Source organism: Mus caroli, chromosome 8 (assembly GCF_900094665.2).
Source record: "Mus caroli chromosome 8, CAROLI_EIJ_v1.1, whole genome shotgun sequence".
Classification (NCBI taxonomy): domain Eukaryota; kingdom Metazoa; phylum Chordata; class Mammalia; order Rodentia; family Muridae; genus Mus; species Mus caroli.
The window spans coordinates 53,568,593-53,582,164 of NC_034577.1; the positions used below are offsets into that span (position 1 = coordinate 53,568,593).

Here is a 13,572-nt window from a genome sequence, read left to right on the forward strand (position 1 = left end):
AGTGGGCGTGGCAGAACAAATGAGCAGGAAGCTCCACCCCTGAGCAAGCAGGTTTCAGGCTGGGGGAGGGGAGACTACAGTTTTTGTTGGAATTTAAGCCCAACCTTAGTCCGTGGTAATCTGATAGGGTGCATGGGATTATTTCAATCTTCTTGTATCTATTGAGGCCTGTTTTGTGACCAATTATATGGTCAATTGTGGAGAAGGTACCATGAGGTGCTAAGAAGAAGGTATATCCTTTTGCTTTAGGATGAAATGTTCCATATATACGTTAGATCCATTTGGTTCATACCTTCTGTTAGTTTCACTGTGTCTCTGTTTAGTTTCTGTTTCCATGATCTGTGCATTACTGAGATTGGGGTGTTGTCGTCTCCTACTATTATTGTGCAGAGTGTGATGTTTGCTTTGAGCTTTAGTAAAGTTTCTTTTATGAATATGGGTGCCCTTGCATTTGAAACATAGATGCTCAGAATTTAGAGTTCATCTTGGTAGATTTTTCTCTTTGACCAGTATAAAGTGTCCTTCCATATCTTTTTTTGATAACTTTTGGTTGAAAGTCAATTTTATTTGATATTAGAATGGCTACTCTGGCTTGTTTCTTGGGACCATTTGCTTGGAAACGTTTTTTTCAGCCTTTTACTCTGAGGTAGTGTTTGTCTTTGACACTGAGGTGCTTTTCCTGCATGCAGCAAAATGTTGGGTCCTGTTTATGTATCCAGTCTGTTAATCTAGGTCTTTTTATTGGGGAATTGAGTCCACAAATGTTAAGAGATATTAAGGAATAGTGATTATTGCTTCCTCTTACTTTTGTTGTAAGAGGTGGAATTATGTTTGTGTGGCTATCTTTTAGGTTTGTTGAAAGATTATTTTCTTGCTTTTTCTAGGGTGTAGTTTCCCTCCTTGTGTTAGTGTTTTCCCTTTATTATCATTTGAAGGGCTGGATTCGTGGAAAGATATTGTGTGAATTTGGTTTTGTCATGGAATACTTTGGTTTCTCCATCTATGGTAATTGAGAGTATTGCTGGGTATAGTAGCCTGGCCTGGCATTTGTGTTCTCTTAGGGTCTGTACAATATCTGCCCAGGATCTTCTGGCTTTCATAGTCTCTGGTGAGAAGTCTGGTGTAATTCTGATAGGTCTGCCTTTATATGTTGCCCTTTTTCCCTTACTGCTTTTAATGTTCTTTATTTAATGCATTTGGTGTTTTTTTTTAATCATGTGACAGGAGGAATTTCTTTTCTGGTCCAGTCTGTTTGGAGTTCTGTAGGCTTCTTGTATGTTTGTTCATGGGCATCTCTTTCTTTAGGTTAGGAAAGTTTTCTTCTATAATTTTGTTGAAGATATTTACTGGCCTTTTAAGTTGGGAATCTTTGCTCTCTTCTATACCTATTATCCTTAGGTTTGGATTTCTCACTCTATCCTGGATTTCCTAGATGTTTTGGATTAAGAGCTTTTTGCATTTTGCATTTTCTTTGACTGTTGTGTCATTATTTTCTATGGTATCTAATGTACCTGAGATTCTCTCTTCTGTCTCTTGTATTCTGTTGGTGATGCTTGCATCTATCACTCCTGATCTCTTTCCTAGAATTTCTAACTCCAGTGTTGTCTCCCTTTGTGATTTCTGTATTGTTTCTGTTTCAGTTTTTACATTTGATTGTCTTTCCTATAATTCTTTGAGGGATTTTTGTGTTTCTTCTTTAAGGCCTTCTACCTGTTTACCTGTGTTCTCCTGTATTTCTTTAAGGGTGTTACTTATGTCCTTCTTAAAATCCTCTATCATCATCAAGAGAAGTGATTTTAGATCTGAGTCTTGATTTTCCCATGTGATGGTGTATCCAGCACTACTTGTGGTGGGAGAATTGGGTTCTGATGATGCCAAGTATCCTTGGTTTCTGTTCCTTATGTTCTTATGCTTGCCATCTGCTCCCTGCCCTTGCTATATCTGACTGGAGCCTGTCCTTCCTGTAATCCTGGTTATGTCAGAACTCCTCATAGTCCAGCTTTCTCTGTGATCCTGAGATTCTGGGTGTATTAGAGTTCCTGGGAGTCACGTTGCCTCTGGGACCCTGAGATCCTGGTGTGACCAAGCTCCTGGGATCCTGGGATCCTGGGATCTTGGGTGTGTGAGAGCCCCTGGGAGTGGAGCTTCTTCTGGGAGCTGTGGGACTGGCTGCAGAGTTTGCACCCAAGGTAAACCTGGGCAGACCATGAGGAACCCAAGCCACTGGTTGTGCAGGATTCCTGAGTCCCTGGATCCTGCTGGTCCCAGTTACTCCTGGTGGTGTTGGAACAGATGTTCTGTCCTACTCACTCCTGATCCTAAGATCCTGGGCATGCTAGAGCGCCTTAGAGTGGAGCCTCCTCTGGGAACTGTGGGACTGGCTGCAGAGTTTGTGCTCCTGGAAATGTTTTTAGTGTTATGTCTGGCCTGGAACAAGTGAGCCTTCTGTTGCCACCTCAAGTGAGGGAAATGTTCTGTCAGGGAAATTATTTTAAAATTAATTTTATATGACTTTAACTGTACTATTATTCCTTAAGAATACTAAAAGAGGGATAGCAGGTGCTGCTTGTTACCTTTTATTATCTTCTGTCGACTACTTGTATAATGTTAAGCCCTACATACTGGTTTCCTTCTCTTCCCTCATTCCTCATTCCTTCTGTCTTTCTTGTACCCATACAGGCACACACACACTATAAGGTCAAATGCATAATTATATGCAGTTAAGATTTGATAGAAACCTGTGCTTTTTAAAAAATAGTACAATGTATATACTATTCTACAACTTCTTGTGTTGAGTTCATAATGTTTAGCTCCATACATACAGACTTTGTCCTCAGTGGCTTCATAGTACACAGTTGTCACCATACAATTTCTCAGTCCCACTAAAGGACATTAGATTGTTTAAATTAGTATTTCCTCTGTGTTTATTGTCCTTTTTTCCTTTGTATCATCTGTCACCTCTTGTTTTAGCTACCAGCATTTCCCCAGAGATGTAAAAGAACTTTTGCATGTTGGAGATTAGCAAATTATCAATTACATTTAAGCATTTTCTCAAATTTTTATTAAATGTGACTCTATATTTTGCTATGAAGATGTTTTAAATTTTATTTAGCAAAGTTACCTTGAGACTTTGGAGAGGGTGATATTTTCTTTGTTGTGTTTTAAAAATTGACCCATATTTTATTTGATCTCTATACGTTAAAATACTGTCTAATTGGAATTATTTGGTCTGAAGAGTGAGGTAGAAATTAAGTTGTTTTACTTCTAAATGATAATTCAAGAGAATGTTTATATGTGGTAAATGTGTTTAGAGATATATGACAGATGTATTCTAAATTTCTATCCTGATAATTTTCCTTTTGTAACTTCTATGTATATTGAAAAATTATAGAAAAAAAATAAGCCCAACAAACTTATCTGCCTATTACCAATCTAATAGAAATTATAAGTTATTTTAATTTTCATTCTTAAGATTTCTTTCCATATTTATTTTGCTGTGTGTGACATTCTTTAGTATATGTTTTATCCATTTCCGTTGTCAGTTGGCTTGAATACCTACTAGTGTTAGTTTCTGAAAATACAAAGAAATTGTATCTTAAACATTTTTAATCCAATGTTTTTTCTCTAGATTTTGGACTGGTTTGTGCAGATATGTTTGGCTCTGAAGCATGTACATGATAGAAAAATTCTTCATCGAGACATAAAGTCACAGGTATGCTCACTAGAGCCTTTTTGTTTTTTTGCACAGGTCTCACAGTTTTGCTCATTGTATAGCCCAAGCTGGCTCCAGACTCTCAGTGATGCTCAGATGTTAGCATCCTGAGAACTGGGATTACAGTGTGAGCCTCTATGCCAGGCAGGAACTTGTGTGTGACTAAAACCTGCAGCTCTTGTCTTTCGGTTTTGTCCTGCTTTCTCAGATACCCAATGTCCCTGTGTCCCTACACAGGTCTCCCACTGATTATGTTCTGCTCACTCAGATACCCGATGTTCCCCCACCACCACCCTCCACCCCCAAACAGCAGCTCTCCCACTTACTCTTCCATGCCCTTCTTTCTGGATTGATTCTTTGGCTATGACAGAATAAAGAAATAGATGTATGGAAGCTATTTTTTTTTTTTTTTTTTGAGATTTTGCATGTCTGTGGTTGACTTATTTCTCTAATTAATGGTAATTTGGATATAAATTTTTGTATAGGAGATTGTTTTTCTATAGAATTAGAAGATAAGATTCATTTGTTTTTCGATATTAAGAATTGAATTAAGAATTTTGTTTTTTTGTTTTTTTGTTTTGTTTTGTTTTTCGAGACAGGGTTTCTCTGTGTAGCCCTGACTGTCCTGGAACTCACTCTGTAGACCAGGCTGGCCTTGAACTCAGAAATCCTCCTGCCTCTGCTTCCCAAGTGCTGGGATTAAAGGTGTGTGCCACCACGCCCAACTTGGTTGATTTTCTTGAAAGATTGTGTGTGCGTTCATCATGCTGTGCCTTGTGTGTGAGAATCTGTATCCTTTGGGGGAAGTTCTGGAGACCTTCCTTGTCTCTGGATTTTCTTTTAAATGGATCTTAAGACACCACTTCAAATGTGTTTTTTATTCTTGCATGTTTTTCTCATTGTTTTCCTTATTGAATATTAAATGAATTATTTTCCCCGATTGACTCTGTCTGCACATCTTCCTTTTGCATTTTTATTCCTAGTAATGATATTGATATTGATATTTTCCTTCTGTAGCTCCTACTGGTCTTAAATTCTCCCATTCTTGTTTGGACCTCTGGAATTAGAGGATTTCAAACTCATTGCCATAGTTTTTTGTTTTGTTTTGTTTTGTTTTTTAAATTAATTTATTTAATGTATGTGAGTACATTGTCCAACCTTCAGACACACCAGAAGAGGGCATCAGATCACATTACAGGTGGTTATGAGCCACCCTGTGGTTGCTGGGAACTGAACTCAGGACCTCTGGAAGAGCAGTCAGTGCTCTTAACTGCTGAGCCATCTCTCCAGCCCTCATTGCCATGGTTAAGCATGTTTACAGTTAATGTTTTGTCATTGCCATTTCATCAGTTTTTATGTTTGAGTGTCTCACTCTTCAGACCAGACTGGTCTTGAACTTGCATCTTTCTCCTTAGTGTTGGGGATTATAGGCATGCACTGCCATCCTAGGCTGAGTTGAATTTGTAGTGAATTCTCACATCACTAATGATTTAATTGGATTATTATTATTATTATAGTTCTTTATGTCTAGCTGAATTTTCCCAGGTTCTTTTGTGAAAAATGTTTTAATTCAAAACACATGCCTATGTATGCAAGGGCCTACACACATGTGTGTGCGATTCGATGCTGGTAATCAAGGTCTGCCCCAGCCTTTGCTTTGCACTCACTCACTCCAGCCCTCTCAGTCATCTTGGCATTAATCATGTGCCTGATGCAAGTCTCAGGACTGATAGGGAATTTCGTTCCTGTTACCACATTAAATTCATGCTTTTTACTCTTTCAAAGAGTATAGAAATCCGGGAAAAAAGGCTTCTTTTTCCTTGCTAGGAATATGTTAATCCTTAATACATGTGCATGATAGGCCCCAGCAGCACTGAAGTACTGTAATCATAAACAAAATATCACCGGGTGCGGTGGTGCACGCCTTTAATCACAGCACTCGGGAAGCAGAGGCAGACGAATTTCTGAGTTTGAGGTCAGCCTGGTCTATGGAATGAGTTCCAGGACAGCCAGGGCTACACAGAGAAACCCTGTCTCTGAAAAAAAAAAGAAAGAAAGAAAGAAAATGTCATTGAGTAAACAGTTTAAACTGGAAGGGTATTTCAGACCCCTTTAATTGTATTGCATTTACATATTATAAAATTGACCTATTTAAAGTATACAGGGACTGGCAAGATAGCTCATTGGATAGAAATATTTGCTGCTAAGCTAGATTAACTGAGTCAGTCTCTAGGACCCACACTGTATAGGAACAGAACTGACACCTATAAGTTGTCCTCTGACTTTCGGACAGATGCCATGACAAAAACACATATGTGCACACACACCCCCTAGGAAGTTTAGCGTTTACTGACTTTAGTGTTTATACAGAAGTGGGAAAATATTGTCTCTAATCCACAGAATATTTTTCTCTTCAAATAAGAACTGCTCATGGGCCACCTCTTCCTCCTCCACGTAGATTTAGTAACCACTGATCTTCTGTCTGGATAGCTGTATTTAGGTGAACTGTTAGTATGTGCTTTTAGTTATTTAAAGATGGATTATTTGCTGGGTCTGGTATTCCACACCTTTAATCCCAGAACTCGAGAGACAAAGGCAGCTGAATCTCTGGGTTCCAGGCCAGCCTGTTCTACATAAGTAAGTTTCAAGCCAGCTAAGGCTACATAGTTTGACTCTGTCTCAAAATTAACAACGAAATGGATTATTTGTCCTTTTGGAGTTGGGTATTGAGACTGTCTCTTGTAGGCCAGCATGGCCTTGAACTTTACATATCACTCACTGAGGGGGATCTGAACTTTAGATCTCTTTCCTTTTTTTTTCCCCATTCTTTCTTTTCACCATGTGGATCTAGAAGGTTAGACTCAGATTGTTGTCAGACTGGGGCAATAGGTACCTTACCCAGCTGAGCCATGTCACTGGCCTCATATTTATTTTATTGACAGTGTTGTATGATACACAAAAATATTTAGGTTTAACAAAGCCATTTTTTTTCTTTCCTTCTCTTTAGTTTTGTTTGATGTCTAAGAAACCATTGCCTGACTCAAAAGCATGACAATTTATTCCTGTTTTTAGGATTTTTATAGTTTTAGTTCATATATCTTATAATTAATTTTGAGTTAATTTTTGCATATAGTGAGGTAGGTAGGAGGATACATTTATTCTTTTTCATGGGGATATCCAGCTATTCCAGCATAATTTTTATTTGTATTATTTTTTCTGAAAAACAGTGTTGTCTGATAGAGGTAACTGGACTGGAACAATATTTCTGTTTGTTTACTCTTTCTTTCTCTTATAGAACATATTTCTAACCAAAGATGGGACAGTGCAGCTTGGAGATTTTGGAATTGCTCGAGTTCTTAATAGGTAACAACAGCTTTAAGCTTTGTTCTGATTTAATGTCCTCAGTGAAACTGAGTCTTTTGTAGTGTATATGAAATAACTTGTAATATCTCTGTCTTAAGCTTCTTTCACAATTTTTTTGTTCTAGTACTGTAGAGCTGGCTCGAACTTGCATAGGCACTCCATACTACTTGTCACCTGAAATCTGTGAAAACAAGCCTTATAACAATAAAAGGTATTTAAAGTGATTGCTCAACATATGATCTGTTTCAAACCTTTCTGTCATACTCTATATAGTAGCCTTGAGAACACCACTGCAAAGTCAGTAATGTATGGTTAGTATATGGTGAAGGAATTGTAAAAACACTCTTCCTATCTCATTGACAGAACTCAAGGCAGAATCACGTCATGGTTTGTTGTAGTTAGGAAGAGAGTACTCAGTCCCTTTGGTCCTTCTCTTTGTCATAATCACTTCCTACAGAACTACAGCTAAAAGTATAGAATACTGAGTAGTACTCCATTGTGTAAATGTACCACATTTTCTTTATCCATTCCTCTGTTGAGGGACATCTGGGTTCTTTCCAGCTTCTGGCTATTATAAATAAGGCTGCTATGAACATAGTGGAGCATGTGTCCTTCTTACCAGTTGGAACATCTTCTGGATATATGCCCAGGAGAGGTATGGAGTGCTACTCAGCTATTAAAAGCAATGAATTTATGAAATTCCTAGGCAAATGGATGGATCTGGAGGCTATCATCCTGAGTGAGGTAACCCAATCACAAAAGAACACACATGATATGCACTCACTGATAAGTGGATATTAGCCCCAAAACTTAGAATACCCAAGATACAATTTGCAAAACACACGAAACTCAAGAAGGAAGACAAAAGTGTGGATACTTTGTCCCTCCTTAGAATGGGGAACAAAATACCCATGGAAGGAGTTTCAGAGACAAAGTTTGGAGCTGAGATGAAAGGATGGACCATCTAGAGACTGCCCCACCCAGGGATCCATCCCATAATCAGCCACCAAACGCAGACACTATTGCATATGCTAGCAAGATTTTGCTGAAAGGACCCTGATATAGCTGTCTCTTGTGAGGCTATGTCTGTGCCTGCCAAATACAGAAGTGGATGCTCACGGCCAGCTATAGGATGGAACACAGGGCCCCCAATGGAGAAGCTAGAGAAAGTACCCAAGGAGCTGAAGGGGTCTGCAACCCTATAGGTGGAACAACAATATGAACTAACCAGTACTCCCAGAGCTCATGTCTCTAGCTGCATATGTATCAGAAGATGGCCTAGTTGGCCATCATGGGGAAGAGAGGCTCCTTGGTCTTGCAAACTTTATATGCCCCAGTACAGGGGATTGCCAGGGCCAAGAAGTGGGAGTGGGTAGGTAGGGGAGCAGGGCAGGGGGAGGGGATAAGGGACTTTCGGGATAGCATTTGAAATGTAAATGAAGAAAATAATAAAAAAATTGGGAAAAAAATTATAGAATGCATGCTAGATGCTCAATAATGAAGCCAAAATCAGAGAGAGAGAGAGAGAGAGAGAGAGAGAGAGAGAGAGAGAGAGAGCGCACGAGCCATCAATTTCTTTGAAATACTGCAGCCACCTAGCTTAGATGTAAGCTGCTAGTGGCTTATGTGGTCTGATATTGAGGACAGTCCCCATAACTGTACTCCAGTGACCTTTTCCTCTTTCCCAAGGGAAAGCTGGCAACCAAGAAACAATGTTTGGTTTGCTGTTGTCCTTGATTGTAGTAAATTAAGTTTCTCAGTTTGTAATATTTTTTAAATTGAGTAAAGCATGTGGAATTTTTCAAAATAAAAATAAATGTAATGAATTTTTATACCATTCTTTTAAATATTAAATTTCTTTAATAACATTTCAAAATAATTGTTTAGGCAAACCTTACTTTTCTATTTAAAATAGCTGCTTTTTTAATCTAGTTTGAAATTTAAAGGTAAAATATACTATATAGAGTACATATGTTCCCCCAAGTTCTTCCATACTGTTTGTTTACTTTAAACGATTAAATAAATAATTATATTCTGATTTTAAGAGGAAATTTCTCACTTTTGTCTTCACAGTGACATTTGGGCTTTGGGCTGTGTCCTTTATGAGTTGTGTACACTTAAACATGCAGTAAGTATAAGTTGTGATGCTTTTAAAGTTGTGGTGTCTTTTTAGATAACTCAGAAGTTTGATTTTCTAAAGTTCAATTTTAAATTGCTTTATTCTTATTATATATTTGCTGTTATTATATTTTGTGCTTTTTCCACAAACATTTTTCTTTTTTAATATTAATATTTGTTTTTAATTTATTTATATTTCAGGTGTTATCCCCTTACCCAGTTTCACCCCCTCCCGGAAACCCCCTCCCTATTCCATCCTCCCTCTCCCTCCCTCTATGAGGGTGTTCCTCCAGCCACTCACCCACTCTGGGCCTCCCCACCCTCAGTTCCCCTACCCTGCAGCATATATTGAGCCTTCATAGGATCAAGGACCACTCCTCCCATTAATCCTAACAAGGCCATCTACTGATTCATATGCAACTGGAGCCATGTGTACTTGCTTGGTGGCTTAGTCCCTGGGAGCTCTGGGGAGGTCTGGTTGGTTGATATTGCACAAGCATTTTTCTAATGCCAGAAATGTCTCATTCTTCTTCATGTAAATTCATTTACTGTGAATTTGTATTTTACTTTAATTTTATTTATTTATTTATTTATTTATTTATTTATTTTGGTTTTTCGAGACAGGGTTTCTCTGTATAGCGCTGGCTGTCCTGGAACACACTTTGTAGTTAGTTTTGTTTTAGCAAGTTCTTAGTCTGAGGGCAGACAAACTGTAGGTTTAGGGCCTGTCTGTGCTTCATAGCAAGAGTCTGGCTGAAAAACAAAGCAAAAAACTAAACGAAAAGCATTGAAATTCTTTGAGTTTGTTGCTGGAAGTTATTTAAAGAATTTTATTTACTGTGACAACAAGAGTTGTTTTTATTAAAAAAATAAGCTGTCAAGAGAAAAAGTGACAGTGTGTGTGGTGTTGGGAGTGATACGTGTGCTTCACAATGTGGGAGTGTGCACATGTGCTGTGTGTGAGGTTGAAGGTCCCCAAGGTACTCCACGGTCAATGTGTAGAGCCTTTGCTTGATTGCTCATTGTTTTCATTTTTTGAGACAGGTTCAGAGAACCTTTTTGTGAACTTTAGGGATCTACCTGCCTGTACCCATATCCTACCACATACCTACTCTCCAGGGAGAGAGTACAGAACCAGCCATCTTTGATATGTGTTCTGTGGTTCTGAACTCACATCTCTAGGTTTACATGGCCTGCACTCTACCAACTGAATATCTTCTCAGCCTCTTATCCAGGCATTCTGTCATGTTAAGTATACTTATATTATTTATAATTTTCACCATTAGCACATTTTTACATAGTATGAAATACACCAAGAGGGAGATTTCTCTCAAAATATATTTATTTGTAATAACTTTTTCATTTTTTGTCTTATTTTTAAATCATGTTTCCTTCCTGATGAAACAATACTATATTTTCATCTCAGAGAAAACTTCAGAAAATACGTAAAATTATAAAGCAGGAAATAAGTACCATATGCAATACAAACAAGAAACAACTGCTTATATTTGATACTTTCTTCTAAGCTTTATTCTAACTTAATTTACAAATTGAATTACTCTTCTTCAAGAGTTTGCTTATATTATGTAAGCGGCTTTGCTCTTACTGTTCAATATTATTCGAAGTCTGTCGTTATTATCGTTTGTTGATATATTCTCATATTGGTATAAATGTGCATGCTTGCCACATGAACATACATAGAATCGGAGGTCAGAAGAGTGCATTAGATGGTCCTGAGCTGCCTGGTATGGATGCCCAGAACCAAACTAAGGTTCTCTGGGAGAACAGAAAGCCCTTAACTTGCCAAACCTCCTCTCTTGCTTCTTTATTTGTTTTTAAATATCTGCCTGCATGAACTTCTACTATATTGTGTTAATTTTTCCCCTGATATGTTTCTACAAGATTGAATGGACTTACATTTTTACAAACAGAATGAAATAACTTTCAAATGTTCTAGGAGAGCTTAACATTTATTTAGGAGTGCATTTTTTATGATTATCATGACTTATCGTAGATATCTTGTTTTCTTGATGTGTATATTGAGAGCATAGCAAGATTAGTACAGCTTTCCTGTTATTTTAACAGAAATATCAAAGCTAATTATTTTCCTAATATAAAATCGATAATCTTATTTGTGTATATCATTGCATGCAGTTATGGATTTCTAATGACATTTCATCTTTTTTCTTTTGCTTCTATTTATTTGTGTGCAAAATGCATAACATGGTATTTACTATATAAGTGAACTCATGCACATTAAATACATGAATAAAAGATATGTGTGATTGCATGTCTAATGTCATTTTATGTGAAAATAGTATCAGTATAAATGTGAAATTAAAGATAACATATTATTTCCATTTAATTTTAAATGTTAAATATTTAAGATACATACAAGATACTTAATGCAATGGTAGAAACATGGATTTAAGTAAGCTGATAGATTGCCATATGTATTCCAGATATTACTTGATAAATATGATACGATGTTGCAGATATAGCTAAGACCCTACTTCCTATTATTTCTTTCTTCCTTTCAGAAATAAGCACTATTCTGAAGTCAAGGTGTCACCATATCAAGTAATATATGTAAATATTACTTATATTTCCAAGCCCCCCTCTTTGTATATGTGTGTGTATGTATGTATATGTATATATACATACATACACACACATACATACATGATATATATGTACGTATGTATGTATATATATGATATATATATATATATATATATATGCCATCATATGCTAAACTATCACTTTATAATTCAAGATATTGGTTTTTATATCTGTAATGATGATACATTAAACCCTGGTACTTTTGTTAAATTTAGTTTTCTACATAGCAGAGTGGGTGGGTTGGAGAGCAAGGGGAGGGGGAGAGGATAGGGTATTTTCGGAGGGGAAACTAGGAAAGGGGATAACATTTAAAATATAAATAAAGAAAATATCTAATTAAAAAAAAAGAAAAAAAACTAATAGAACTTACAAAAGATGCTTCTTCCCTCAGATAATGAGTACCTTGCAAGTTAAAATTAATGATGTATTATTTCATGTACTATCAACTAATAAAATTAAGATGGAGTAGAAAGCTAAAAGAAAAACACTTTTTCTAGTAGGAGCAAAAGTTGGTACCAAAATTTGCAAAGCGATTTCTTAGACTCCAGCAGAGTTTCAGAGACTTATTCTTTTTTGTTTGTTTTGTTTTGTTTTGTTTTGTTTTTTGAGACAGGGTTTCTCTGTNTAGCCCTGGCTGTCCTGGAACTCACTCTGTAGACCAGGCTGGCCTCGAACTCAGAGATCCACCTGCCTCTGCCTCCTGAGTGCTGGGATTAAAGGCATGCGCCACCACGCCCGGCTCATTTAATTTTTTTAATAGGAAAAAAATTAAAACAATCTACCTGAATATCACTCCACAGGGCAATGTATAAATACATAAAATTAACTCATAAAATGGCATTTCATCTTAATGGCACACACATATAATCTCAGCCCTTGAGAAACAGAGACATGGGGATTACTTCAAGATTTTTACTAGTTTGATCTTCAAATTGAGTTCAATCCCATGCAGGCCTACATAGGCCTCTAAAACAGACATTTTATCCAAGTAGAATCTGATTTACCGTGACCATACTCACCCTCCCTTACCTGCTCTTTTCCTTCTTCCCCACCCAGCCAGTCCTCTAACTTCTCAGTTTTGCATCAGCTTCTGTGTGTGTGTGTGTGTGTGTGTATGTGTGTGTGTGTATTTGTGTTTGTGTATAAGAGAGAGACAGAGACAAGGAAAGAGACAAGAAATCTAGTTTGTGCTTGTGGAAAAATATACAGTATTTGTCTTTTGAGTTTTGCTTATTTTACTTAATATACCAGTCTCCACTTGCATATATTTTCTTTCAAATTATATAATTTCCTTATAACTGAATGAAATGTGTTATGTATTTGTTTTAAATATAATTTATGCTTTGAGAGTCCCATACATCCGTGCAGTGTATTTTGATTGTGTCTGCTCCCCACTCCCTCCATGATTCCTCCCAAATGCACTTCTCAATTTCCCTCCCAACTTCAGGCCCTCTTATTTTCTTTTCATTTTAATTAACTTACGAAGTCCAATTAGTGATGCTTTCGTCCATATATGTGAGGCCACTCACTGGAGCTTGATTGACCTACCACAGGGGCATAGCCCTATAGAAAACTGACTTTCTGCCTTTCAGCAGCCACCAACTGGCAGTGATTCTTCAGCTAGGCTGGGGCTTTGTGATCTCTTCCCTATATGTACATATTCTTTTTTTTTTAATTAATTTAATTTTTTAAATAGATTTTTTAAATTTACATTTGAAATATTATCCCCTTTTCTGGTTTCCCTTCATAAACCCCCC

General features: G+C 37.1%; 1 protein-coding gene across 10 annotated transcripts in view; it reads left to right on the forward strand.

Annotated features, from left to right (window-relative positions):
* Nek1 (NIMA related kinase 1) overlaps window positions 1-13,572 on the forward strand; it is a 134,614-nt gene that overhangs the window by 20,360 nt on the left and 100,682 nt on the right. For all 10 annotated transcript variants that reach the window (XM_029480465.1, XM_021169624.2, XM_029480470.1 and 7 more), the window contains 4 exons: window positions 3,629-3,712; window positions 7,008-7,075; window positions 7,200-7,286; window positions 9,149-9,203. In XM_029480465.1, coding sequence (XP_029336325.1) covers window positions 3,629-3,712; window positions 7,008-7,075; window positions 7,200-7,286; window positions 9,149-9,203 — 294 coding nt within the window. The remainder of the gene's footprint in view (window positions 1-3,628; window positions 3,713-7,007; window positions 7,076-7,199; window positions 7,287-9,148; window positions 9,204-13,572) is intronic.